This window comes from Corvus hawaiiensis, chromosome 18, assembly GCF_020740725.1.
Source record: "Corvus hawaiiensis isolate bCorHaw1 chromosome 18, bCorHaw1.pri.cur, whole genome shotgun sequence".
NCBI classification, from domain to species: domain Eukaryota; kingdom Metazoa; phylum Chordata; class Aves; order Passeriformes; family Corvidae; genus Corvus; species Corvus hawaiiensis.
The window spans coordinates 273206-298611 of NC_063230.1; the positions used below are offsets into that span (position 1 = coordinate 273206).

Sequence of the window (25406 nt, forward strand, 5' to 3'; positions counted from 1 at the left end):
GAGGATGCCTTTGTAGTAGGGAAAGGGGTGTGTGCCAGAAGAGTTAGTTGTGTGCCACCTCCCCCACCCCGCATCCGCCCGGGCTGGGAGCTGCCTTTTCCAGGGAAAGCAGTGAAAAATGGCCCTTCAGAGGTAAAATGAATGTCCTATTAAGTATTTCAGCCCGCTGGTATTAGAGGTCAGATGGACGGGGAGCATTAGAAAGTCCCCATGGTTTGGCCACGGCACTTGCTCAGTGCTATGACATCATCCTGGACCAACCCCGAAATTACACCAGCGAGCCCTCCCCTTCCCGCTTTCTCCTGCCTCCACCATCGGGGTTCTTCTTCCAGACCACCATTTCTGGATCCCCAGAATTGCTTCCCATTCCTGCATGCACAAGACACTGGGGGGGGGGAGGGTGTGTGTGTGACCACAGCTAAAGGTTGTGAGTGGAGGGAAGCAGCAGCAGCCATGCCAGCAGCCCAAATTTTTCTGTGTGATTGTTGCTGCTGCTGCTAAAATCTAAAATGATGCTGTGGCATCTGCCCAGATGCTTCCTGGGAGTATCTGAATCTCATCTTCTGCAGGTGTATTTCTGGGTGCCCATACCCTGAGTGCTCCCTAGGCTGGTGTCCCCTGTTCCCCACCAGTTTCAAGAGTGACCTAGAAATGTGTGTGTTAGAGGACTTCATGCAGCACACCTGACAGGGGCAGGATCCCTGCTCTCCTGGAGATCCTCTGCCCTGGGAATTTCTCCTTTTGGAGTGTGTTTGTTTGTACCCAGTGTAGTGCCAGCTCTTCTACTGCCTGCACTGAGCAGATAAAAGTAGGACCCAGTTAGGTTGGCTGGAGGGAAGAAATGATGAATGACTCATGTATCATACTCCAGACATACAATTTCATTGATAAATTGATATGTGTGATGAATATATTCATGTTCTTTTAGTCCCTGAGCAAAGCTGCTGTACCTTGTGTCCTGCCTTCAGCAGCAGAGCCCATAACTCCTGCCTTCCTTTGAAATGTCACCCCTGGGCTGCTTGGGTGGCTTGAAGGGATTGCACAGCCCCTTTGGGAGCTAATGGAAGTATGGGCTGTGAGGTATTCCCATATCCCTGAGCTCTGGGGAAGACAGCTGATATCCCAAGGTCACTCCTAAATTCCACGGCAGCCTTTGTGGGGCTGGGATTGTGTCTGCCTTAATTCCTTGCTCACTTGGATTTGCGGAATCTCTTTGCTGCAGTGACCAAGTGATGATAAAGATAAAATTAATTTTGGGTGGGGAAGATGGAAAGCTTTTTGGAGAACTTCCTTTTTTGGGGGGAGGTTCTGTGGAACATGCTCTGTTGTCCCTATCATACACACATATCCTCTTCCCAGTGTAGAGGGAAGTTCCCAACACACCACCTGAGCACTCTAGGAGGTGTTGGTGTGTCCTTACTTCTGAGGTTATGTGGTGAGGCAGAAGTGTCCCTGTGTTTGCCACAGAAATATTTCATTGTGATGAGCTTTCCCGTTAATAATCTTCCATTCCTGCCTCTTCATGTTCCAAAATGGAAATCTAGGGGGAAAAAATAAAAGTTTAAACTCCATTGCACAGATTCTGGGTGTCAGTGCTTGTGTTGGAGCACTTTTTATCACTGTCACCCAGTGCCTGGATGATGTCACTGGGGAGAAGTGCTGAATGCTGCTGCTCCTCTGGCCAAGGGAGAACTTCTTCCTGCTTCCTTTGTCCAGTGTTTGTGAGGAGGGCAAGGTCAGTCATGGAGCTGATACAGGGAGAAACACCTAAACATGCCTGGAATTTTTAGTGTGAACCCAGAAATTCAAGCTTTATTCATTTCTCCGTGTTAGTTTACTCTTTCAACAGCAGCTGGAAAAGATTCTTCCTATGTGAATGGGTGCTCAAGATCCCACAATGGTTAGAAACAAGCAAACCAGCAAGCTTTGATGGTTCCCTACATCCTGGCTGCTGCCCATTTCTCAGCAGCTTGGAAGCATCTTCCTGGGCACAGAAAGGTTGTGCAGTTGGGAGCATCAGGTGGCCTGTATTACAGAGAATCAAAAATGGGAGTTCTGGCCCCATAAATCAGTAATATGGGATGATACCTGGATGCAAAAACTTCCTTTTATGAGATTTGCTGAGAACCACCCCCCAATATGAGATTGGGGCAGTGCTTTTAGAAGAAAAGCATCAAGTCTGGGGCTGGTCACTCCACAGCTGTTCCTGCTGGTGCAGTCCAGGATCTGGGGCCCTCAAGTCCTTGCTATTCTCCCATAGATCAGGATATTGCAGATGGAGGTAAGACTGGCATTCCTACAAGGAATCAAACGTACAAGTTGGATCTCTTTCCAAAAACAAGCTGAAGCAGTTTCAGGGAGTGCAGAGATCACAGAGGAACTTGTATTAGACAGCTGAACACTCCAGGTGACCCTGTGATTTTAAGAGACTCCTCTGCCCTGTTACTCTGCAAAAGCATCATGTGAATATGAAGGAAACTGGTCAGACCTCCAGAGAAAATAGTCAAATGAACTATCCACAAAGAAACAGGCTGTGGATATCCTTTTCCAGTCTTACAGTAGTGCTTTAATATTGCTGAGATTAAAGAAAATAATGAAAATGAGCAAATGTATGTAAGAAAGATGAAAGAGCTTAACTATTGTCATAATTCAATCAGCAGTTTTAGTAGTCATTTTTTTCCTGGACCACCTTTCTGTTTAATCAGTTTTGTGTGGTAACAGTAACCATCACTCACCTGGAACAGTGGTGGAAAATACCCTGCATATTTCTGCCGTTGGAGTAAAAGTTGCCATCTGAAATGGAGACCAGGCACCTACATCTCCATATTTCACAGATTATCAGTGATCCATAAATTAAAAGTTACAACCAGAAATCTCTTGAAGCTCAGCAAGGTGGTGTTTGAAAAGAAGGGCAGAGGGCATGTTGATGAGACTACACCTCTCCACATTTTCAAGGGAAAGCTGTTTTTTGAATCTCTTCAGAGATGCACTGATCTGCACTTCTGGGTGTCTTTTAAGCTTAACCCCTTAGGTCCCCTCTGCCTCATGCATCTCCTTAACAGCTGCTTTTACAGTTTTCAAAGGCAATGATCGAGTAGTTAAAACTTCATAGAATGCCAGAATGGGTTGGGTTGGAAAGGATCTTAAAGCTCATCTCATTCCACCCCCTGCCATGGACGGGGACACCTTCCACTAGCCCAGGCTGCTCCAAGCCCTGTCCAACCTGGGCTTGGACACTTCCAGGGATCATGGGGCAGCCACAGCTTGTCTGGGTACCCTGTGCCAGGGCCTCCCCACCCTCAGGGGAAAGGATTCATTCCTCACATCTGTGACATCTCATTTCATAGTAAGATCAGACAGTGAGGACTCTATCAAAGGCCTTGGTGTTCTCTTTGAAATCCAAATGCCAGTGAAAGAACTGTGTGATCTCATCTGGGGCCTGCAGAGCCAAGCGTATGTGTCCATGTGAGCAGGATTCCCTGGATGTGACCAAAAAAATGGCACCAGGGCAGCCTGGCTCCACAACCAGGTACCTTCACATGGAGCTGTTCCCTTGCACCCTCTTCTGCTGAAGCACTGATGCTTTATTCCAGAGGGTTGAGTTTCTGTCAATGGACTCATCTGGCTGCTGCCTTTGTAGACCTTTCTTCTAAAATTTTGGACTTGTTCTTTCTCATCTCCTCTTGCTCTGAGAAGCAGCTGGCAGGGTCTTGCTCAGAGCTCTGCTTCCTCCAGCATAGAGGAGCTCAGTATTTTGGTTATTGAGAAGTGAGAACTCCTTTCCTTTAGGAGAGGGTTCAGTATCTTGGATAAACAATGTAAAAGGGAACTCTAAACAGCTGCTGGTTTGGAGGAGAAGTTGTGAGCTTAACTTCCTTATGTAAAGCTAAAATCTTGGAGGGGTGAAAGAAAGTTTGGATTTTATGGCAAGTGAACTGCCTGTGGGAGTAGGTTGGAAAAGACATCTCTGTTCTCAGTTCTGTGTGTGCCAAAGATAGAGAGAGATAAGAAACTGAGAAAATGTCATACCTTATTAAAAGCTGTTCTGTTTTATACAGGTTTTTTGTTCTCCTGATGACCTGATTGTTCTATGCTGCAGGGAGAGCTCCAGGAAACTGCAGCTTCCTGGTGTGAAGGATCCTGACATTTCCTGGTTATGTGGAGAACAGATTTTGTAGTTACCACCTTTTCTCCCATGATAATCTATGGGGTTATGTTTGTGGACTTCCTCCTGAGGGGCAGGTCCAATCTCTATTCTCTGTGACCAGGGACAGGACCCAGGGAATGGCTGGAGCTGTGTCAGGGAAGGGGTGGGATGGAGAGCAGGGAAAGGTTCTTCCCCCAGAGGCTGCTGGGCACTGCCCAGGCTCCCCAGGGAATGGGCACGGCCCCGAGGCTGCCAGAGCTCCAGGAGCGTTTGGACAGCGCTGCCAGGGGTGCCCAGGGTGGGGATGCTGGGGTATCTGTGCAGGGATAGGGGCTGGGCTCAATGATCCCTGTGGGGCCCTTCCCACTCAGGGTATTTTAAATAGTACATGGAGTTCCAAGTGTCTTTGTCTGAGAACACCAGAAAGGTGATTACTGGAACATCCCCAAATTTTTTTGTTAAAATGGTTGCTGGAGCTGCTCATTCATTAGGGGCTTAATCTTTAAGACCATAATCCTTTATTCATTCATAGTCTGAAGGACTTCTCTGGTACTGAACTGGGCATGTTCAGTAACTAATGTTCATTTTTTCCACATTTTCTCATCCCTGAGATCACCATGTGCAGACTTTGTCTTCGAAGACAATCCTGAAGAGTGTTGGACTTGATTGGAGATTATGGTGATAAATGAAGTCTTTATCATGAGCTTGCTGGACACAGACTAAATCCACGAGATGTCCACCAAGACTGCTGCTCTCCTCTCTCATCTTTAGGATGAGACGCTACTTTTGTTTTCTTCTGACTTTTTAGTGTCTCATCTTCTGCTGTGACTGGAAGGCTTTATCAGCTAGGCTTGTAATTAGCAATTGCATCCTATTGTTAGGGATAAATATCCCAGATTTCATGGGAAATCTTTCCAAGATGGAGTTCTTATAATGATAAAGCTGAGCAAAATTGGAAATGGGGTACAGAGGAGCAGGGGAAAAAAACAAGGGTAAAAGTTAATGAGTTTTGCTGTAAATAAAACAAGTGCACATTCTACGTCTCATTAGAGATCAGACCAAAGGAGACTGGCAAAGTTGCTGGAGGATCCTTAGATCCATTTTTTCTTAGGCTCTTGCTGTTTGCTTTGTTCTGCCAACATCTGGGAACAGAGTGTGCTGTGCAGAACATCCCATTGCTCACAAAAGGGCCAGGCCCCAAAAATAGCACATCCAGGAAGATCTTGTACTGCTGGTGGCTCCCAGGTCTCCATCTCTCTTCAAGTGCCTCACCAAGGCTGTTCTCTCCCAGCTGGATGTCACTTAGCATTGTCAGTGGCATGTGTGAAGTGTTGGGGGTCTGCCTGTCTTACCTGGCATCTGTCTCTTATCATTAACTTGGATTCTCAGAGGAATTTTCCTTACCTGGAAGCTTCTGGCAGGGATCTTATTCTTGCTGAACTTGACTGAAATGTGCAAGTTCCTACAAACACTTCCCAACTTCTTCCAAGTGTGGCTGTCCTTGCTACGCTTGGAAAAACCAAAAGCTTTTTGAACTGTAGCAGAACACAGAACACAGGGCTAACCCAGTGTTTGTGTTTCTGTGGTCATTCCTACAATCCCACATACTCCTGCTGGCTGCCTTAGATCTGTTTGGGTCTCGGGCATTTACAGGCTGCTCTGTTACACCAGTTGCTGAGGTGTGAGTACGTATTTAATCCAGCCAACTCCAAAATAACAACCTCGTAGTGGATACTCAGCCTCACTAAAGTGACCAGCCCAAGTATGACAGTGCTGTGGTCAGGATGGTTTTTCGGTTCCTTTGCAATCAGGTGCTTCCTTGGCTTTGGGAGGCTTTTCCTAAGCTCCTCTCCACACTCCTCCCAAGTGTTGGGAGTTATTTGAGCCAAGACAGGTGGCAGCACCTGCTGCCTGCCTTGGGTGACCTCAGTCAGGGTGTTAATCTGTTGATTTTGGAGCTCTGACTTGGTCGTGGCTTCCTGTCACCTCCCAGCCCTGGAACCAGCAAGTGCACTGGGATGGCTGCTCCCTAAAGCATCTGCTCTTCTGTTGAACCTGAACCTTTCCAGCTCTGAAGGTGCATCCCATCCTACATCTGAACTTTGAACATCTCCACAAAACTGCCTTCAAATGACAGCAGCTCTGTAGTAGGGGTCAGATTTTTGGGCTACTGTGGAGGAATCCATCAGGAAGGCTCTTTCAGGCTGCAGGAGGGACTCATAAAAGGGTTCATAAAGCTTCAGTGATCATCTTTAGAGGACTTAAGTGTGAAAGCAAAGGTCCCCTTGCACAGAATCAGGGGCTGCTGTTCCACACATGTACCAAGTTTTTGGTTCTCAGGTCATATAAATGATCAGCAGATCATCATAAGTGAAGTTCCTGAGACTGTCTTTAAAAAAATTGAAATCAGTCTTGGGCACTTTTCTTCTTTTGAAATGGAAGCATCACCATTTGCATTTTCTTCTGAACATTTTTGGCACAGCTTGTTGGTTTTTTTTTTTTTTCCTTCCTTTCACATGGATACACTTGGGCATGGCAATGAATGTGGAACTTGTGAGTTTGTTTCAGTTGAGCAGGTTTTAAAATCTGCTTAGACCATCTGATCAATCTTGTTAAGAGCACACAGTTCCAGAACAGCATTCACTTGTTAGAAAACTTTCAATTCTGAGAGGGAATGAGCTCAGTCTGCCATCATCTTGAATTTTAAGGGGAAATTTTGAAGGAAGATCCTCGTAGCAGAAAATATATGTTGAGGGATTGAATTGGCATGGGGATGACTTGAGGAGGAAGGAAAAAACAGGTGGGTTGGGGGCGTTGTGGATGCATCTTGGGAGTCCATGTCACCCTGAGGATCTGAGTCCTGTGTCTGAAGAAGGGTGTCCATCAGCCACCTTTGTTTCCAGATCTCCTCCAGTGTGTCTTGGAGTGATAGGTAACCAGTCGCTTCCTTTATTTGTAACACATTTTCTGCTCTGTTACTGAAAACACATAAAAGTCTCAGGAAGAGGTGGGGGCTAAAAGTTAGGAGAGAGAGAAACCTTGTGCCTTTGTGAACTGAAACAGCAGCACCTGCGGCAGCTGATTCCTGAGAGCAGAGCAGGGCCTGGGTTATGGGTGAGCAGCCAGCACAGAGACAGCTTGTGTGGGAAGGAAGGCCATGGAGCACTTGTTGCCCTGTTCCTGACCGCAGGTTACAAGACAGATCCATGAGCATGAGCAGGAGAACGAGCTGCGGGAACAGATGTCAGGATATAAGCGGATGCGGCGCCAGCACCAGAAGCAGCTGATCGCCCTGGAGAACAAGTTGAAGGCTGAGATGGACGAGCACCGCCTCAAGCTGCAGAAGGAGGTGGAGACACATGCCAACAACTCGTCCATTGAGCTGGAGAAGCTGGCCAAGAAGCAAGTGGCTGTGATGGAGAAGGAGGTGAGTGCAGGGAGCTGTCCCTGAGGATCCGAGGGACAAGAGAATCCAGGTCTCCAAGGGGGGCTGTGGGAGTTGCTGCTCAAAGCCATAGTCTGAGGTGCACCTTGTGCTCCCTGTCCTTGGCCAGAGCTGCCTCAAGTCACCCTTCTGGATGTGGGCAGTCCATTGGCATCCACCAGTGCACAGCTGGGTAAAAGAGGCTGTGGGAGCTTTATCTCACAGCTAAGGAGGTGACAAAGCCATCAGTCTAAAAATCAGCACGTTGATCCCTATAGTGAACTAGTGGGGTTGTGCCCTCTGGGGTGGTTTTGGTGGGGAAATAAGCACAAGGAAGCCCTCAGATTTATGTGAGCATTTTCTGTGCAAGTAGCTTTCCTGTGGCTGAGTGCTCATGGCTTTGTCTAGCACAGTCACCAAAATGACTGACCAAAAATCACAACACTGATTTGTGCTGGATTTTGCACCTGCTCACTCACCCTTTTTTTGGTTTGTTTTTTTTTTTTCCCCCCCCTCCTCTCTACATTGCAGGCAAAGGCAGCTGCAGCAGATGAAAAGAAATTCCAGCAACAGATTTTGGCTCAGCAAAAGAAAGACCTGGCGACCTTTTTAGAAAGTCAGAAGAAACAATACAAGCTTTGCAAGGAAAAGATTAAAGAGGCAAGAAATTCTCATTTTCGGGGCTGAAGGGATGTGGAATGAACGCGAACCAGTCTTTTGTTTTGATAAACTTGGACCAGCCCAGGGGTTTAAGGGATCCTGTCAGGCTTGGAAGCAAATTTGGATTCTCAGCAAGTGAATTTCCAGAACAATTTGTGAGGGTGGCTACAGGTGCCTTCACAATTTGCTGTAGAGCAGAATCTTTGAAACCAAGGGTGATGAGGGAAAATGGGACTTCACAGAGAGTTCTTCTTCCCCTTTCTCCTCATCTGTTTTCTTTTTCTAAGTAATCAGAGCAGCCATTCAATGTCCCTTGACTAAAAGCCCTGTGATCACTTACATAAATTAGGAAGAGAAGCAACTTCATATGTAGCTTATCTGTGCCAAAATGCATTACTTCAGTAGTGTCTCCACGACATTGCAAAAATAATTTGCTGTTAAGAAGGTAAAGGTGAGAAAATGATTATCAAGGAACTCAGTGGCCACTTTTCCTCCTACTCTTGGTGTGGGTCCTGGTACAGCTGTAGGGGCAGCAGGGCTGGGCATGGCCAGGTGATAGGTCTGGTTCTGTTGTTTTTGTAGTAGGGTTTTGGTGTCCTTTCATGAACTGAATGGCAGAGGAGGAGCCAGGAAGGTCCCCAAGTCCTGTGTCACTGTAGTGCTAAGGGAAGCCTTGTTCTGACCCTGCAGGAAATGAACGAGGACCACAGCACGCCCAAGAAAGAGAAGCAAGAAAGGATATCCAAACACAAAGAGAACCTGCAGCACACACAGGCTGAAGAGGAGGCCCAACTTCTCACCCAGCAGAGACTCTACTACGACAAAAACTGCCGTTTCTTCAAGAGAAAAACGATGATCAAGAGGCACGAGATGGAGCAGCAGAACATTCGGGAAGTATGGCACTCCTCACTTCCTCTCCCAGTGTTTCTTTAGCTGCTTTAGCTTTGTGTCTTGGCTGAAGTTAGGTCTTCATGTTTCTAGTTGCTAAATAGAACTGAGAAAAATGTAACAAAAAAGTTTTGGGAAGTGGTCTTCCATGCAGCTGTGGCTGCTTTGATCAGTTGAGGGATGGCATTGTTGACTGCAGACACAAACACCCTGTGGACCACCCCCTCTGGGCTTGCTGCTTCATCCCAGCTTCTGAAGTGTTGGATTTGGGGGATCCTGCCCCGGTTTGGGCTGTGGTGAGGGGCCAGGAAGAGCTGCGGGATGTGGATGTGGGTTGTCAAGGAGCAGCTTTTCACATCCTGCTTCCCCTCGTTGGTTTTTGCCCCTTGCCTCAGGGCTGCCTGTGGTCAAACACCACTTTGGAGAAAGAGTTTTCCACTTGGAGATGTTTCTGTGGTCATCACTGTAGTATCTGAATTCTTGCTTGATGTTATTTTTGGATAAAGACTGGCAGATGAGAGGGTGTTTTAGTGAAAGCTGAGTGAGGAGTGGTCAGAAATTTCCAATTCTACTTGGCCTGCTACCCTCAGGTTTTCCAGCATATTTTGTACTTGTTCAGAGCTTTGCTGCCCTTGAGTCCAGATGTGGCTGGGGCTGCTCAGCTGCTTTGCTGAGATCCAGATATCTCAACCCCGGCACCCTGAAAACGATTGACTCCAAAAAATCAGATTTGAGCACCCTTATCACAGCATGTCAGCTCTGTGGCAGAGTTCAGTTACCTAGCATGGCATTTAACCAGGAACACACCTGACCTCCTGCATTTAAGCTCTTACGAGAGACCTAATTTTCAGAATGATCTGAGTTTTTATTTCCTGAAAATTATGTCCCTACTAACTCAAATGTTCCAGTACTAACTACTTGGATCACTGAAGTAAATAACACTTTCAAAATGTGTTTTCCATGATATTTTAACTAACCACAGAGGTTGTTTTTGTGCAAGCGGAAAGTGTTTGAGGGAAGTGGAGTGACTTTGTGTTCATGCTGTGTGTGATCTAAAATCAGGTGTGGAATGGGCTCAGGAGAAGCTGGCTGAGCTATCCTGGATGAAAGCACATGGGCCACAACTCCTGCCTGGTCAGTGTCCCACCTGCCTTTGTGCCAAGTGGGAAGTGATTTTGGCACACCAGTACATCTAATTTTTAATCTTGGCTGTCAGGGGTCAAGTCTTGCTTAAATCTAAACACATGCTACACCCTTATGGCCAAGAGGGCAGAGAGAAACTCTGGCCCCGTTTCCTTCCCCATCCTCTCAGCTCAAACCTGTCCCAGGTGTAGCAGCCACAAGGGCTGAAGTTTGCAGGTGCTCCTGTTGAGAGTTACAATAGCATTACCACGTGTGAGCAGCAGCTCAGAATAATTAACATTTTTTTGCTTCTCCTGCAGAAACTCGTTAGGCTGAGGCAGCACTGGGCTCTCCCTGTGCTGAGTGCAGCGTGGGGTGGGGCAGCCCTGCTGTGCCTGGCTGATCCAGCACAGAGCACAGCGGTGAGGCTGTAACCTTAGCCTGGATCTGGGATGCACCAGCACCATCTGTGTCGGGGTACAGCTGGAGTCAGCTCTGTGCTCGACAGGGTGTGGCTGACACCTGGAGACACAAGTATTTGCAATAATTAGGGAGAGAACTGGTGTCTTCCCCTTCCTGGGCTTGTAGCTTAGAGAAGGTTATCCCGGACTGTGGACACCCTGTGCAGCACCTCTTGGTGAACGCTACAAAACTCTGTGAGCCTCGGGCTCCAGCCTCATTTTAAAAACATGCTGCACCTTGGGCCAGATCCCACCTGGACAATTCATTTTCTCACCTGAGGTGGTGTTAGAGCCATTGACCTCTGCTATGGCCACTCTAGTGCAGGTGACTGGGGAGGAGCTCATTCCCAGTGCCTGTCAGGGGCACAGGGGAATTTAAACCAGACAGGAGCCCCCGATTCTGTCGGTCACTCCAGCCCTGAGCACCCTGGGATGTATTCACTGAAAGCTGCTGCGAGTTTCAGCGGGCACAGAAGGCTTGTGTGAGGTCCTAGTGCCACCTGCTGGGGACTCCTGGGGCCATCCCAGAGCTGCCAGAGGATAGATGGATGGATTGGAGGGATGGGTGGAGGCATGGATAGATGGATGGTCGGTCGGTCACTAGGTGGTCACTCTTAGCATCCCCATGGTGCTGCTGGGTTCGTGTTTTCCTGTGACTGGTGAAGTCCCTGGTGTTGTGTAGAGGAATGAGCAGGACCCTCGGCCTCGTGAGCTCGACTCCTCCAGGCAGGGATTCCCCCTCCTCAGCTGTGTGTGTCTGGCGCAGGAGCTGAACAAGAAGCGGACGCAGAAGGAGATGGAGCACGCGATGCTGATCCGGCACGACGAGTCCACACGGGAGCTGGAGTACCGGCAGTTGCACACGCTGCAGAAGCTGCGCATGGACCTCATCCGGCTGCAGCACCAGACTGAGCTCGAGAACCAGCTGGAGTACAACAAGCGGCGGGAGCGGGAGCTGCACAGGAAGCATTTCATGGAGCTCCGGCAGCAACCAAAGAACCTGAAGGTGCTGCAAGCTTTCCTTCCTCCTCCTCTGGCCTGTGTCGTCCTGTCCATGTCTCTTCCATGCAGCACCGTGCTGTGGGACCACTGCTCTCCACACCCTATGCTCTCCCTTGCATCCCCTCCCTTTGCACAGAGCAGCTCTAGATAAGGGAAGTTGTGGGCTGGGGTAGCCCAGAGCTCACAGAGAGTTTTTAAAGTGCTGTGCTAATTGAGGTTGTTGGGAAAAATAGTCCAGTCCTAAGCAAAGTGGTACAGAACGTGTTTCTGATGAGCCGTGTGTTGTTCAGGCCCTTGCTGGTGTCAGCTTGGAATGATGAGGAGTTGGGTGCTGCTTTCAGCACCAGAGAGAAGACAGAGCACAGGGGTGTGCTGAGCTCTGTGCACTGCCCCAGTGTTGTTACAAACCCCTGAGCTGCTCTCTGCAGGAGAAGCCTGTTCCTCCTCCCAGTGTCAGCAAATCACGGAATATCCTGAGTGGGAAGGGCCCCACAAGGATCATCGAGTCTGAATCCTGGCCCTGCACAGACACCCTGGCAATCCCACCCTGTGCCTGAGAGCATTGTCCAAATGCTCCTGGAGCTCTGGCAGCCTCGGGCCGTGCCCATTCTTCCCCTTCTGGGGGGAAGAACCTTTCCCTGATCTCCAGCCTCAACCTCCCTGACACAGCTCCAGCCATTCTCTGGAGTTCTGTCCCTGGTCATCAGAGAGAAGGCACATTGCTGTCACTCTGTCACACCGTCACTAGTTCTCAGATCTATAGCCTCCACATAGTGCAATGTTGAGGTGGGAAGGAAATGGAAGGGGAATGATGCTGTGAAAAAGCAAATACGTTTTGGGAGGCAGGCGATGGGCTGGGTGATCTGCAGGAAGCAGGGGCAGAGGGTGGAAGTGCCCTGGGCTGAGGAGGGCAGAGAGTGGGTCTTGTTCCTGGCCAGGCTGCAGCAGGGCCTGAGCTGATGTTGCTGGTTCATCCCTGTGGGAAGCACATGGAGGGGAGCACAGGGGAGCTGTGGTTCCCAGCACCCCCCACCCATGTGGACATACCACAACCTCTCCATTCCCAAAGCCCTTCACGCTCTTCATGTCATTCCTTCCTTGGCAGGCTATGGAAATGCAGATCAAAAAGCAGTTCCAGGACACATGCAAAGTGCAAACTAAGCAGTACAAAGCACTGAAGAATCACCAGCTGGAAGTAACTCCAAAGAGTGAGCACAAGACAATTCTGAAGAGCCTGAAGGACGAGCAGACGCGGAAGCTCGCCATCCTGGCTGAGCAGTACGAGCAGAGCATCAACGAGATGATGGCCTCGCAGGCGGTACGTGCAGGGGGCTCAGGGGGCTCTGGGGCCTGGCAGCACCCTGGGAGGGGTGCTTCTCCCGCCATTGAATTACAAAAACTGTTTAACTAACACATCAGGTGGCACTTTGCCTCTTGTAGTAAGTGTCCTGCAGAACATGCATCCTTCCCCTGCTCCCGTCACGTGCTGGGGTTTAGAATTGGATCTTCTGAGGCTCTGCCTCAGTGTGAGCAGAGAAGCTGCTGTTCATGAAGCTCTTCCTGCCTTCTCCCTCTGCCACCAACACCAGCGGCTTTGGGAAGAAAGAGTGGTGTGTCACTTGTGTCAGAGCAGAGGAATTCCCAGCGGGGGTTTGAGTGTTGTTTTCCCGATGCTCTCACAGCTCCGGCTGGATGAGGCCCAGGAAGCAGAATGCCAAGCCCTGAGACTGCAGCTCCAGCAGGAGATGGAGCTGCTCAATGCGTACCAGAGCAAAATTAAGATGCAGACAGAAGCACAGCATGAAAGGGAACTCCAAAAGCTGGAGCAACGGGTGTCGCTGCGCAGGGCACACCTGGAACAGAAGGTACGTTCCAGAGGGGATTTTGGGGATACCTAGAGTTGGGCTGGGACACGGAGCAGGGGTGGAGCTTCGCTGGGAGGCTGCTGACTGTGCTCGTTTCAGATCGAAGAGGAGCTCGCCGCTCTCCAGAAGGAACGCAGCGAGAGGATCAAGTTTCTGTTGGAAAGGCAGGAGCGAGAGATTGAGACGTTTGACATGGAGAGCTTGCGGATGGGCTTTGGGAATTTGGTCACATTAGAATATCCCAAGGAGGACTATAGATGAGGTTAAATTTCTTTGCCATTTTAAAAAAAACCAACACAAAAAGCAAACAAAGTAAGGATAAAACTTGCAAACCCAACATTCCCCATGTTGACGGGCGTGCTCTCTCTCTTTCTGTCTCTCTTACTGACATCGTGTCGGACCAGTGCCTGTATATTCTTACTCCATCAGGGGCCCCTTTCCCCCGTCACGTCCCGGTGCAGGACAGCTCCTGGCAGTCTTTTCCATAGTATGTCACAGTATTGATGTCTCTGTGCAATGATTAAAAATGTTTCAGTGAAAACTTTGGAGACAATTTTAATGGAGAAAAAAAAAAACCATAAAAAAAAACCAACCCAAGTGGATGTATGTTGCTTTTGAGCAATCACTCATTTTACCACCAATCAATGAAAGTACAAGCAAAAAAATATTAATAATTAAAAGATATCTACGATCCCAGGGGGAGAGAGACTGAATCCGCAGCCTTACCTTAACTAGCTGCTGCATAATTTTATTTTATTTTTATTTTTTTGGTATTTATTCATCAGGAATAATTAAATAATAAAATTTTATTAAAGATTGAAAAAAATTTGATACATTTTACAGAAAAAAAACCTTAAATCGTGCTGTACATATCAGTGGTGACATATTATTACTTTTTTGGGGGTGGGGAGGGGCGGGGCAATGACGTGGTGATTTTTAGGAGAACCATGCCAGGGGCAGCAGGGACGAGCCCGGGCCCCTAGGCATATTCTTGATTGTATCATAAATCATTTTCTGCTGTCGCAGAGAATGTGAATACACTTAAATGAGCCCACAGGATCCCAGTAGCACAAATTGGGCTTTGTCAAATCGTGTATTTTGTGTATAGAAGGAATTTAAGGAGAGCTTTTACTTATTTTCATATTGTATTTTAACTGTTTCTCTGATCAAAAATTTTTTTACTTCTTTCCCCCGCTCCTGTCCCGCTCCAGCCACTCCCCACTCTCCAGTTCCGTTCCAGAGCTCAACACTGTCTGTTAGATCATCCCAGCCCTTTTCAGTTTTTCTTTTATTTGTTTTTTGGGGGTTTTTTTTTGTTCCTCCCCCAAGTCCACCCCCAACCCCATGATCTTGGACATAAATATTGCATTATTCACACTTTCAAACTGTGTATTTTCTTACAATAAAAAGAGGAAAAAAAAAAGGCTTTACTTCTTTTGCATGCACTTTAAAAAAAAACCAACAAAAAAAAAGGACAAAAAAACCAACAAAACAACAAAAACATTTTTCAGGTTCCAGGGAAGAGCATGAATAACTGTCAGAGCTTTTAATTATATTTGTAAATAAAAGTGTTCATCACAATGCCTGGCTGTGTCATTGCGGGAGGGGTGGCTCGTGGCCCAGCACCAGGTGCAAGATGGGGACAGGACACATTCCCAGGTGTCCCATTCCCCAGGTGTCCCTCAGCCTCAGGGCCTGGTTCCAGAGCTGGTTTCCTGACAGTGGAGGTTTTTAGGGTAATGAATTTTTTATTTTGTTCATGTCTTCCTCCCAGCCCAAGCAGTCCCAGGATGGATCAGCCTCGTGAGCAGTGCTCCAGCCTTAACTCTGGTGGGCCTTGGTCTGGAATAGCTGGGGATGTTTTCCTGGAAAACCATCGATCCTGTTGAAATGTTTTAATGGCTGGGCTGAAGAACTGCCCCAGGGCAGCATGATCCACCTTTCTGAGTTATGGAATCCCCAGTTTTTACATGGCTGCTGCTGATTCCTGTTTGTTGGACCATTGTCATGGCAGAGCTTTGATACAGCAGCTTGAAAAAAAGGGGGAAGGCTCTTGATTCCATGAAGTTGAATTGCATTGGCTTCACCTTCTTTACATTTTTATAGCCATCAGGCTTGATCAAAGGCTCATTTCTGCTCTAAGCACATAGGAGACACCCCCAGGCCTGACTGCAAAGCTGCTGCAGGAGCAGGAAGCACCTGGGACCTGCAGCTAGGCTGGGAAGTGGCTTCAGGTCAGTACTGCTGGGGTGTCAGATCTGCTGTGGCAATGTGGGGGCTCCTGTGGAAGGAAGGAGCCTCCACAGGTCTGGCAGTGTGGGAAGATCCCTTGGAAAGGAACTAAACGCTGGACATGATAGCTCTGAGCTGTGTCCCTCCAGCATCAGTGTGTCCCATGAATGGGGAGCCCTGGGCACAGGGTCCAGCCTTGTCCCCAGAGGACAGGAACCCCACACCACCACACTGCTCCCTGAGCATTGCCCTCATCCCCCAAGAAGACAACCAAGCACACCAAGTTCCTTGGGAAGCTTTTAATTGCACTGTGAGCAAACAGCAGGTCACCACAGGACTGAACAAAAAAGTAGTCTCAGCTTTGAGTGGCAGCAGAGAACAGAAGGAAGTTCTCCAGGCCAGCCCCTGCCTCCCCCTCGAGCTGCACCTTCACTGCTGTAGTGAGGCACTGGTCAAATGCAGTACAGGGAAAATAAAAAAAAAAAAAAGGGGAGGAAGTTTCCCTTAGACTGCACTCTCCTCTCCTGGAAAAGGGAGTCTCCACAGGCAGCATCCACCCCAAAGTGGTTCTGTACCCACAGCCCTGCCACCTCAAGCCATCCCAAGACAGCAGAGACTCCCTGAATTGACACTAATTCACAAAGGCTTTTGCTTCCCTTAAGCAGGTCAGTTTTCTAGGGACACCCATCAGCAGCTCTCTAGCTAGGATACCACAGGCATCAGCACAGGCCTGGACACAGGGACACAGAGCAGGGACAGCGACAGGGTGACATTTCCAGCGGCCAGAGTGGGACAGTTGGGTTCAACTCATTAACGAAATGGAACTACAGTGCTGTGCCCCACCCATGGGTGCTGCAGTGCCCCACAGGCCCCGGCCCTACTTCCCCGAGAGCTGCTCGTAGAGCTTGGGCACGTAGTCATCCCACTCGGCCTGGTAGCAGGTGCCCGCCACTGGCGCCCCCAGCCCGTACTTGCTGCGGAAGGCGGCCACCTTGAACTTGCCACGCTTGTCCCCAGAGCGGTTGGACAGGACGGGCTCGTTGCAGGACAGCTGCTGGGGCTGCTCGTAGACCAGCCACACGTAGCGGTGCAGACCTGCACAGAGGGACAGAGGCAGGTGCTGAGGTGACCCCTGGAGATGGCTAAGGATGATGGAGATTAAGGCAGCTTAGCAAGGATGCACTAGATAGGCTTGATCCCTGCTTGTGCTGGCTGTGGCTACGTGCAGCCCCCAGCAATCCTGCACAGATCGTTTCCACAGGCAGTTTCCTGCAGGTTTGCCCCCCACACACCCTTCTGCACTGGGTGGTGATCCATGTAGCACCACGGGGGAACTGCTGCAGGCACCAACCTGTTCCCTTGGGAGGCCCAGAGCCAACATAATCTGACATCACGGTCCCGCTGCCCACATTGTTGCCTTTCATGTTGGTCACCAGGAAGTGATGCCACTCCCTGAAAGGAGAGGGCAAAGAACAATCAGACTGGCAGAACCCCAGGCAAAATCCTTTGTCACTCCAAGCTGCTGCTTTTCCATGAGGCTGTCAACACAGGGCAAACAAACAGCTGCCACTCCTGGTTTGCCAAACCCAAAGAGCATCAGTCCCAGAGCAGGTACTGCTTCGCTGGGATGCACAGCCTGCCAAAACCAGCTCCATGTGGCTGCAGAAAACCCACAGCCTGACCTCTGAGAGTGGGTATTCCACACACTGCTGAGGCTGACTTGGGGAAAGTGAGCTGGTCCCAGATTTACAATTCTGCCACCAGCAAAGACCTAATTCCAATTCACGTGATTCCAATATCCATGTGATAAATTAGAGCAAGTAATAAATGCTGTGCTGCTCCAACTACAACAGACCTTTAAACACCCCTGGGGAAGGCAGCTGCTCCTCTTCAAGCTGTCCCTGGCTCAAGGAGTAATGCAAGGACACAGTTTCTGTGCCAAGCCACAGCCCCACAGCTGCACCTCAGGCAGAGCACAGTCCCACCTCCTCCTAAGCCTCTGCTCAGCCCAAGAGGGATGCTCCATTTTCCCCAGGCAAGACACGGAGCTGCCCAGCCCCATTACCTGAACTTTGGGTCCTTCCGACTGGGCGCATCAGGGTCTGTGAGAACCAGAGTGTAAAGCTTCTGGGGATCGCAGCCGTCCCACTCGATGCTGATGGGGCGATGCTGGACCTGCAAGGATGACCACGTTAGCACTGGCCCCGCTGCCAGCGCCAGCCACCTGCCCTGCACACAGGGCCAGCATGACCTGCGCTGGCAGCGACACCCGAGGGGTTCCAGGCCATTCGTGCCAGCTCCCCCTGGCTGTGAGAGCCACGGGCCTTCTCTCCCGCGGCACGGCCGCCCCCGTACCAAGGCCGGCCCCAAAGCTCAGCCCCTCTCTCTCCCGCCGCACCCGGCGAAGCTCCGGCGGCGGCTGCCGGAGCGACCGCACAAGAGGCCCGACCGCATCCCGCCATTTTGCCGCGCCAACCCCCGCGCGCCGGGCCGGGCGCTGCTCACCTGAGTGGGCGTGAGCACCTTGCCCAGCTCGTCGATCTCCACGGAGCCATACTTGACCCGCAGTGGGTGCGCCGGCTTCTGCTCCACCTCGGCGAGGCTCAGCGGCCCGTCCCACTTCGCCAGGTCCACCGGCATAGCGACGTTTGCGGCAGCTACGACAGCTACGGCAGCTACGACAGCGGCGGCGACGGCTCCGCGCTGCCCGCCCCCCGCGCCCATTGGCGGAGGCGCCGCCTCGCTCCTCTCCCATTGGCGGAGACGCACCGCTGGCCGCCCTCGAGCCAGCTTTAGGGCGCCCCCAGGCGGGGCCGGCCGAGCTGCGGTTACCTGGGGCAGTACTGTCGCCCCTGCCGCTAATTAGGTTAATTAATAATTAATGTTCCAGGGCCCAGTTGGGAAGCCCTGTGTGTTTCAGCGCTCTGCTTCACGCACGCTTTGATGCTTCCAAGCTGCCATGTGTAAGGTATCCTGGAGAAACCCGTGGATAGTTGCGTGGTTACGGCCCATGCTGTGGGGTTATACAGAGGAATAACCGTTTATCTCCGCTCTCCGCGCTCCGCTGCTTGTGGGGTGTCTCTAAGTAGGTGGATTGCAGTAGCTCTCTGGACGTGGGGGTCGCTGACCGCTCAAGGAACACCACTCCGGGAACACCGCTCTCTTTGGTTTAAACGCCGCCCGTCCATGGGCGGTACCGGGCGGCAGCGCCGGCCCCGCTCTGCTGGGGCCGCCCCACGTGGCGGGGGGGAGTGAGGTGACCCCAAGATGGCGGGCGGGGTTGGGGGGTCTCAAGATGGCCACTGCCCAAAATGGCGCCCCTGAGGCGGCGGGGCCCGATCGGCGACCCCATCACGGGCCCCTCACGGGCTCTAGCGGGCGGGTCCCCCCAGCCGGGCACGCCCGCCCTTCCCTGGCCTCTCGCCGGGGCGGCGGCCGGGCAGTACCACCTCCGCGGCGCTCTGGCAGCGGTACACAGCCATGCAGCTCCCCGGCGGGATACCGCCGGCCCGGTTCTTCCTCGCCCTTTGTGTCTGGAGGCTGGTGCCGCGCCGGGAGGCCGCAGGTAGCGCGGGCTGAGGGGAGGGGAGTAGGGAGCTGTGTCCCTTTTTCCTGATTCTGGTCTTCGCTGGTTGTTTTTAGTCACCTCAGAGATCCCTCAGCAGTCCCCTAACAAGCACCCCTATTTGACACAACTAAAATATCCAGGTCTTTGCTGGCAGGAGGCAGCTTTGCCCGTTTCCTACATCCTTAACGCCATCCCTTCTCTTTTCCAGGAACAGATGAAGTGGTTTTTGGGCAGGTGGGAGGAAGCATCCTCCTTTTATGCCGCAACGTGTCCAAGGAAGCTACCGAGGTGGTCTGGTTCCAAGGGGATCCGCACTCCTTTCCACCTCTCTTCTCCTCGAGGGTCTCCTTCCCCCCGGACGTCCGCTTCTCCCTGGTGGACAACAGCTCCCTGAGCATCACAGAGCTGCGTGTGCAGGACGAGGGCAACTATACCTGCAGGGAAGTGCTGAACAAGACGGACCATGAGCACAGGGTGCAGCTCCTGGTGGCCAGTAAGTCATTCCCACAGCTGAGCTTCCTACCCTTGGCCTTCCACATCCCCAAATTCATCTGGCACTGGTGGAAAAATAATATTAAAAAAGTGCAAGGTGGCTTTATCATGCAAAATCTCTCTCACATCTGCTCACAAGCACCAAAATGTGTGTCCAAATGGCTTGTCACAGATCTGGCATGTGCAGGGGAAATGCCAGCTCTTAAGTCCTCACTGTGTCTCTTCTTCATTGCTGGTGATAAACGAGTTTTTGGGCACATCTTCCATTCCCAGTAGCTATTCCAGGGGGCCCCCTTTGCCTCAGAATCTGGCTGACTTGAGCCTTCATAAACCTTGGGGTGGGGGCTGCTGCTCGCTGTCTGCTTTTCGTTGTTTGGGATAGATGTGCTGTGTCATGCCTTGGTGCCATCCTTTCAGTGGGAGAACGGAGAGGGTCCCCAGCTGAGGAGTCGTACAGTGCAACCTTCTGATAATGACGGAAGCACGAAATTCCTCAGGTTTATGTGGGAGCAGTGTCCTGAGAGCGTGCCTGTTATCAGCACAGGCCAGTTCTTCCCGCCCTATTGTATCTTCTGGTGCCCTCTCCCCTTTCTATCTCTGTTTCCTTCATTCATTCCCTTAGAAATGCTCAGAGCACAGGTGGAAGTTCGGGCTGGAAAGCGCTTAAGCTGGTTAGTTCCCTCCTGCTTCTGCCAGGGCACCATTATTTTGCCCTGATGCCTCATGTATTCCATGGGAGCAGCCCCCTCCAGATTAGCAAGGAGCACAGGTCCTGTGCCTGGTGCCACTCTTGGGCCCTTCAGGATTGAGAAGAGGGAAAATCCACTGCTTTTCCCATTTTGACCCTCTGTACTCCCTTGGCCCTTTCCTCTTTTGCCGCTCTTCCCATGTGTGAGAGCTGTTTGCCTTCAGGGTGTTCCTTCCTTTTACCTGTGTGTAAACATTGCACCTGTTTTGTACAGATTAACCTCTTGAAAGTTTACAGGAATAAAAATTCCCTTCCTGCAGCAAGGAACGTGCAGATGGGCTGTGCAAGGATTGAACCCCGGGCAGCTGCAGGGAATAAATATGTAGGCACTGGGCTTAGGAGTGGGGAGCCCCAAATCTGGAGCACTGGGGCAGAACACTTGGGAGAAAAACATATTTTTGGGGTGCCAAGTGTTGGTGCTGCACTCTGAACTTCATTTATTAGCCTGGAATTAATTGTGTGAACTAATTTCCAAATATGACAAAGGTGATGTGGGCATGCCCTTTGATAGATAAGAGAGATTTCTGGAGGTGCTTTAGGTCAGCAGGAGAAGCATCAGCAGAAGTTAGAAGTTTAACCTCTAACCTGTAGCAGGGCCCTGTTTTTTCACAATCCATGTTGGTGGAACATCTTATCCTGGGCTGGAGCAAATTTTGGACACAGACTTGGCACTGCTGTGAAAGAGCCTCGCAGAATCTGTAGAGGCTTTGTGTGGGAATTACCAGCTGACAGTCTTCAACCTGTCCCATGGGTGGTACCAAAAAGTTCTCTTTTTGTTTAAAACTGCACTTTGAAAACACCACAAGCAGTACAGTAAACATTCTAGTGACAGGACAAAGGTGCAGCCCTGCCTTATTGGGCTGTGATTCTGTGTTTGTTTTGGATGGGAAGCACCTGTGAAGGAGACGTGCAGTTCCACACCTCCCAGGGATTCCTTGGCGCATTTGTATGTGGGTTGATACAAGCACTGTTGGCTCTTCTGTGGGTCAAACCACAACAGGTCCAAATTTTGCTGGTGTTTTGTGAGGTTTTAAGGCTTGGGAGGGTGGAGATTTTTAGGCTTTTGGTTTGGTAACTTTGTGGGAGCAGATCTCTTGTTTAGACAGAGTTGTGCTGGGAGAGCCTGGGAGTTCAGGGTGCAAAGCTGATGGCTTCAGGAGGCTGTTCCTGAGGTCAGCACAGAAAGTGCAGCTCTGGCTGGACATCCTGGAAGGGCTGTGTCCACCTGGACATCCTGGAAGGGCTGTGCCCCACTGATGTGGGGCAGTTTCTGCTGGTTCAGGCTGACAGGATGCCATATTAAGCACAGCCAGGGTTTGGGATCAGTTTGATCCTCCCCAGAGCTGGGACACAGGGAGTGTTGCAGGGAACTTTCTTGCCAGAACTGGGTGGTTTCAAAGATCACCCGAGGCGTGTGTACAGTTCCTGGAGAGCCAAGCCCCAGGAAGGTGCATTCTTGCAGCTCACACGAGGGTTTGCCGTGATGTTTGTTTTATTAATTCAAGTCATTTCAAAGTCCCCTGAATAAATGCTCCCCAAAATAAGCCTCAGACATCCCTCTGACTCCTCTGGTGTGGGGCTTGCTTTGGTTTGATCTCTTGGTGGGGTCTTGTTCAGCACTGGATTAGGCACACATAGGGGCACGGTGTGTTAATTCTGTATCAGAGTCCAGAATTCCTCTGGCTGTTAAACCAGCACATGTGTGGATCTGTGTGCGGAAGTAGCAGCTGGGAGAGAGCCAGGACTGTGCCTTGTTCTCAAGTGGTGACTCCATGTCCCTCCGTGGTACCTGTGGCATGGGGACCAAGGCAGTGGGATTTCATTCTCCCGCTGCATTTTTAGGTGTTTATCTCATTTCCATTGGATAAAACTGTGGCAATATTTTTTTCCTCCCTCAAGGCTTGGCTGTGGGGACTGTGACAGCCCTTCACGGTCCCTGCTGGCTGTCACTTAGAGCTGTGCATGCCTGGGGCTGCGGGATGCAGCTCAGGGAGCAAGACTTGCAGGGAAACAGGAAAGATTTTTCAAGGGGAATGATGACAAATGAATTCCAGCCCTGGCAGTGTTTCTGACCACATGCTGTCCTTGCTGCTAGATCCACCACAGGCAACGCCGAAGTGCTGGGCTGAGACCTCCTCATCAGGGCTGATGCTGCAGCTGTTCTGCAGCTGGCCCGGGGGGTACCCCCACCCCACCCTGCACTGGAGAGAAGAGGGGCAGGATCTGGAGAACTCCAGCTGGGTCATCAGCTCCACCAGCTCCTCGGACACCCACGTGGAGACGCTGAACAGCTCCCACCTCTCCCACCAAAAAGTCTTCAAGTGTGTGGGTAGCCACGTGGTGAAGCAGGAGCAGCCTGCCTGCACTGTGGAGATAAGTGAGTGGATTTGCTGCCTCATTAACTGTTAATGAAGCTGCTGAAAGTGGGGCAGGTGGGTACCCCGGTCATTCCCTGCTCTCCAGAGCACTGAGGTGGTCAGGGAAGCCAAGAGGCAGCATGGCAGGGCACACGTGCAGCCCAAGGCACAGATGTCCTGCAGCTGAGATCCATCACGACAGGGTTGCAGGTGAGCTGTGTTTTGGGCCCATCTTCAGGGGCCGACAACTTTCACCACAGCAGTGTTTTCTCCTGTGGAAAGCTTCCACACACCTGCATGAAAGCGAGAGGTGGTTTGGGGACTGTGGGCAGCTTGAGATGGAAGTTTGGTAGGGTTGGGTGTAAGGGTTGTGTGTGCCCTTCAGGCATCTCAGGGATCTGAGCGGTTTATGAAAACCTGGGCTGTATTTATCCTCCAAGGATTGTCAGGGCTTCTTCACAAGAGCTCTGCTGACCCCAAGGAAAATAATACCTGGGCTGCTCTTCTCCTGTCTGCCATCTACCTGCTGGCTACCTCAGACCACTTTTCCCCAGGGATATCAAGACAGGTGTCAGAAGGGGCTGAGCACCATGAAAGCTGCTCAGGTCACTCCTTGGGAGGCACTTGAGTGAGCCAAATGCTAAACCCACAGTGCTCAACTCACAGACGCCTGCCTGCCTCCCTTCTGTTAATGATTATTAATCAGCCAGAAGCTTGATTGCTCGTTATGTTAATTGCCTCCATTCCCTCCTTGACTTCTGTTTTTGTTTTCGCCTGGGGCTGTTCAGAACTCCCTTCCCTGGAATCTGAGCCCCCCCAGACCTGCTTTGTGGGTGACAATGTGACCCTGACATGCCGGGTGACCGAGAGCACTCCGGCGGCTCGGCTCAGCTGGCTCCGGGACATCACCCAACCCGAGGTGGAGATCCAGCCTGGGGGGAGGTTCCTCATCGCCCAGGAGGGCAGCGTGTCCCGGCTCACCATCCAGAACTGCTCCCAGGGCACCGATGGCGGCTGCTACATCTGCAAGGCCCAGAACCCCGTGGGGCTCAGGGAGCTCTTCATCTGCCTCACGGTGAAGCGTAAGTGGGGCTGTGGCAGGAGGCCTTGGGGGCACAGCACACCCGCTCTTTGGCTTGCACTGAGAATTCCTCATCCATCTGTGTCCCGGTGACAAGCTCCTCCTGTGTCCCCACTCCGCAGAGCCAGTGAACATCGTTGGCGTCGTGGGTGCTGTGGTGGTCCTGTCCCTCCTGGCTGTTCTCACCGTCACCGGGGTTGTGTTGTACTACAATCCCCTCCTGTGCCTAAGAGGTAGGGATTGGTTCCTCCTTCCTGGGGGTTTATCCCTGACCTGCTTGTCCCTCCCAGTGCTGGAGTCAGTCAGGGTTGCCTGTGACCATGTGGGGGAGGCAGACGTGGAGGCAGGATTGGCAGGGATTGTCCAGTGGCACTGCCAGGGGGGCAGTTTCTAACACTGTCTCTCTCTTCTCTCCCATTCAGGTGCTGCATTCAGGTGAGTGTTGACATTCCTCAGCCCAGTCCCTCATGGCATCACTACTCTGCATTCCTGTAGGGCAGGGAACAGGCTCCCCTCAGCCTTTCATCCAGTTTGTTCTGCTGTTCCCAGGAATGCAGACTCGGGGGATGTCTTAGTGCTGGTGGACTCTGAAGACGACGAGGAGGGGAAGGGGTCCGAGGAGGCCCTGAGCAGCTACACTGAGCACGAGGCCATGGCGCTGGTCAGTGGGAGCAGGGCCCAGGCTGCTGACCTGAGCCACCTCACGGAAGGTGAGGAGCCACCTGCTCCCTGCTGAGCTTTGGGTCTTCCCAGAGGAATTCCTCATGGCTGGCGTAGCTGAGATGCTGCTGCTCTGTGCCCTTTGTAGGTGATGATGACGAGATCCATGGCACGCTCTCCCCACAGGAAGGGAGAGAAGAAACACGAGGCCCATAGCTTCTGTCCCTCCTTGGGGAAGCACACAGAGCTCCCGCTGGAATCCAGCATCAAGCAGGCCCTCCTTGTATGTGGCTGAGCACAGGCTGTCAGTGTCCTGTGCCAGGACACTTCAGGCAGAGCCATCCCACCTCTCTCCACCTGCCTGTTCCACAGTTTCACTCCATCCTTCCCCAGCCATGTTTCTCCATTCCTTTTCTCCTCTTCCATTTCCCATCTTGTTTTGGGTGTCCTTAAAGCAAGGTGACTCCCAGCGCAGGCAGAGCATGGGAACACCCACTCACTTCAATGCCTGTGACAGACTCAAATTCACGTGTGGGATTCTGGCTCAGTCTCCATGAGCAGCTCTGGGATGGAGAAAGTCACCATGGAGCTGCAGTGGTCCTGGGGTGAGGGAAGAAACAAGGGGTGTGCAGGCAGGACATGGGTGACACTGACTCTGGGGAGGCTGAATTGTTTTTATTATAAATATTTCCTCTATTC

At 51.2% G+C, this 25406-nt stretch overlaps 3 protein-coding genes across 6 annotated transcripts in view; 2 read left to right on the forward strand and 1 right to left on the reverse strand.

Moving 5' to 3' along the window:
* The window catches only part of TAOK3 (TAO kinase 3), a 73891-nt gene extending 58741 nt beyond the window's left edge, over window positions 1-15150 (forward strand). For all 4 annotated transcript variants that reach the window (XM_048323113.1, XM_048323115.1, XM_048323116.1 and 1 more), the window contains 7 exons: window positions 7338-7574; window positions 8103-8231; window positions 8922-9125; window positions 11469-11708; window positions 12810-13022; window positions 13387-13569; window positions 13669-15150. In XM_048323113.1, coding sequence (XP_048179070.1) covers window positions 7338-7574; window positions 8103-8231; window positions 8922-9125; window positions 11469-11708; window positions 12810-13022; window positions 13387-13569; window positions 13669-13830 — 1368 coding nt within the window. In that variant the 3' untranslated portion in view covers window positions 13831-15150. The remainder of the gene's footprint in view (window positions 1-7337; window positions 7575-8102; window positions 8232-8921; window positions 9126-11468; window positions 11709-12809; window positions 13023-13386; window positions 13570-13668) is intronic.
* Window positions 15151-16085: 935 nt separating this feature from the next.
* PEBP1 (phosphatidylethanolamine binding protein 1) lies at window positions 16086-18505 on the reverse strand. The gene is made up of 4 exons (XM_048323129.1): window positions 18307-18505; window positions 17867-17976; window positions 17153-17253; window positions 16086-16896 (listed from the first exon to the last, which is right to left on the reverse strand). The coding sequence occupies exons 1-4, from the start codon at window positions 18439-18441 to the stop codon at window positions 16679-16681; spliced, it is 564 nt and encodes a 187-aa protein (XP_048179086.1). The 5' UTR covers window positions 18442-18505; the 3' UTR covers window positions 16086-16678.
* Window positions 18506-19066: 561 nt separating this feature from the next.
* Window positions 19067-25406, forward strand: VSIG10 (V-set and immunoglobulin domain containing 10). Its single transcript, XM_048323124.1, has 8 exons — window positions 19067-19366; window positions 19578-19862; window positions 22705-22986; window positions 23755-24048; window positions 24170-24280; window positions 24470-24482; window positions 24597-24757; window positions 24856-25406. Exons 1-8 carry the CDS (start codon window positions 19282-19284, stop codon window positions 24921-24923), a joined length of 1299 nt encoding a protein of 432 aa, XP_048179081.1. The 5' UTR covers window positions 19067-19281; the 3' UTR covers window positions 24924-25406.

What these genes read in the sequence shown, in the direction of transcription:
- PEBP1 (XM_048323129.1), bottom strand. Translation starts at nt 18,441, where the DNA reads ATGCCGGTGGACCTGGCGAAGTGGGACGGGCCGCTGAGCCTCGCCGAG. An exon ending in AGGTGCTCACGCCCACTCAG is followed by an intron (nt 17,977 to 18,306) that starts GTGAGCAGCGCC and finishes TCATCCTTGCAG; the next exon opens with GTCCAGCATCGCCCCATCAG. An exon ending in CGGAAGGACCCAAAGTTCAG is followed by an intron (nt 17,254 to 17,866) that starts GTAATGGGGCTG and finishes CTCTCCTTTCAG; the next exon opens with GGAGTGGCATCACTTCCTGG.
- VSIG10 (XM_048323124.1), top strand. Translation starts at nt 19,282, where the DNA reads ATGCAGCTCCCCGGCGGGATACCGCCGGCCCGGTTCTTCCTCGCCCTT. An exon ending in GCCGCGCCGGGAGGCCGCAG is followed by an intron (nt 19,367 to 19,577) that starts GTAGCGCGGGCT and finishes TCTCTTTTCCAG; the next exon opens with GAACAGATGAAGTGGTTTTT. An exon ending in CCTGAGCCACCTCACGGAAG is followed by an intron (nt 24,758 to 24,855) that starts GTGAGGAGCCAC and finishes TGCCCTTTGTAG; the next exon opens with GTGATGATGACGAGATCCAT.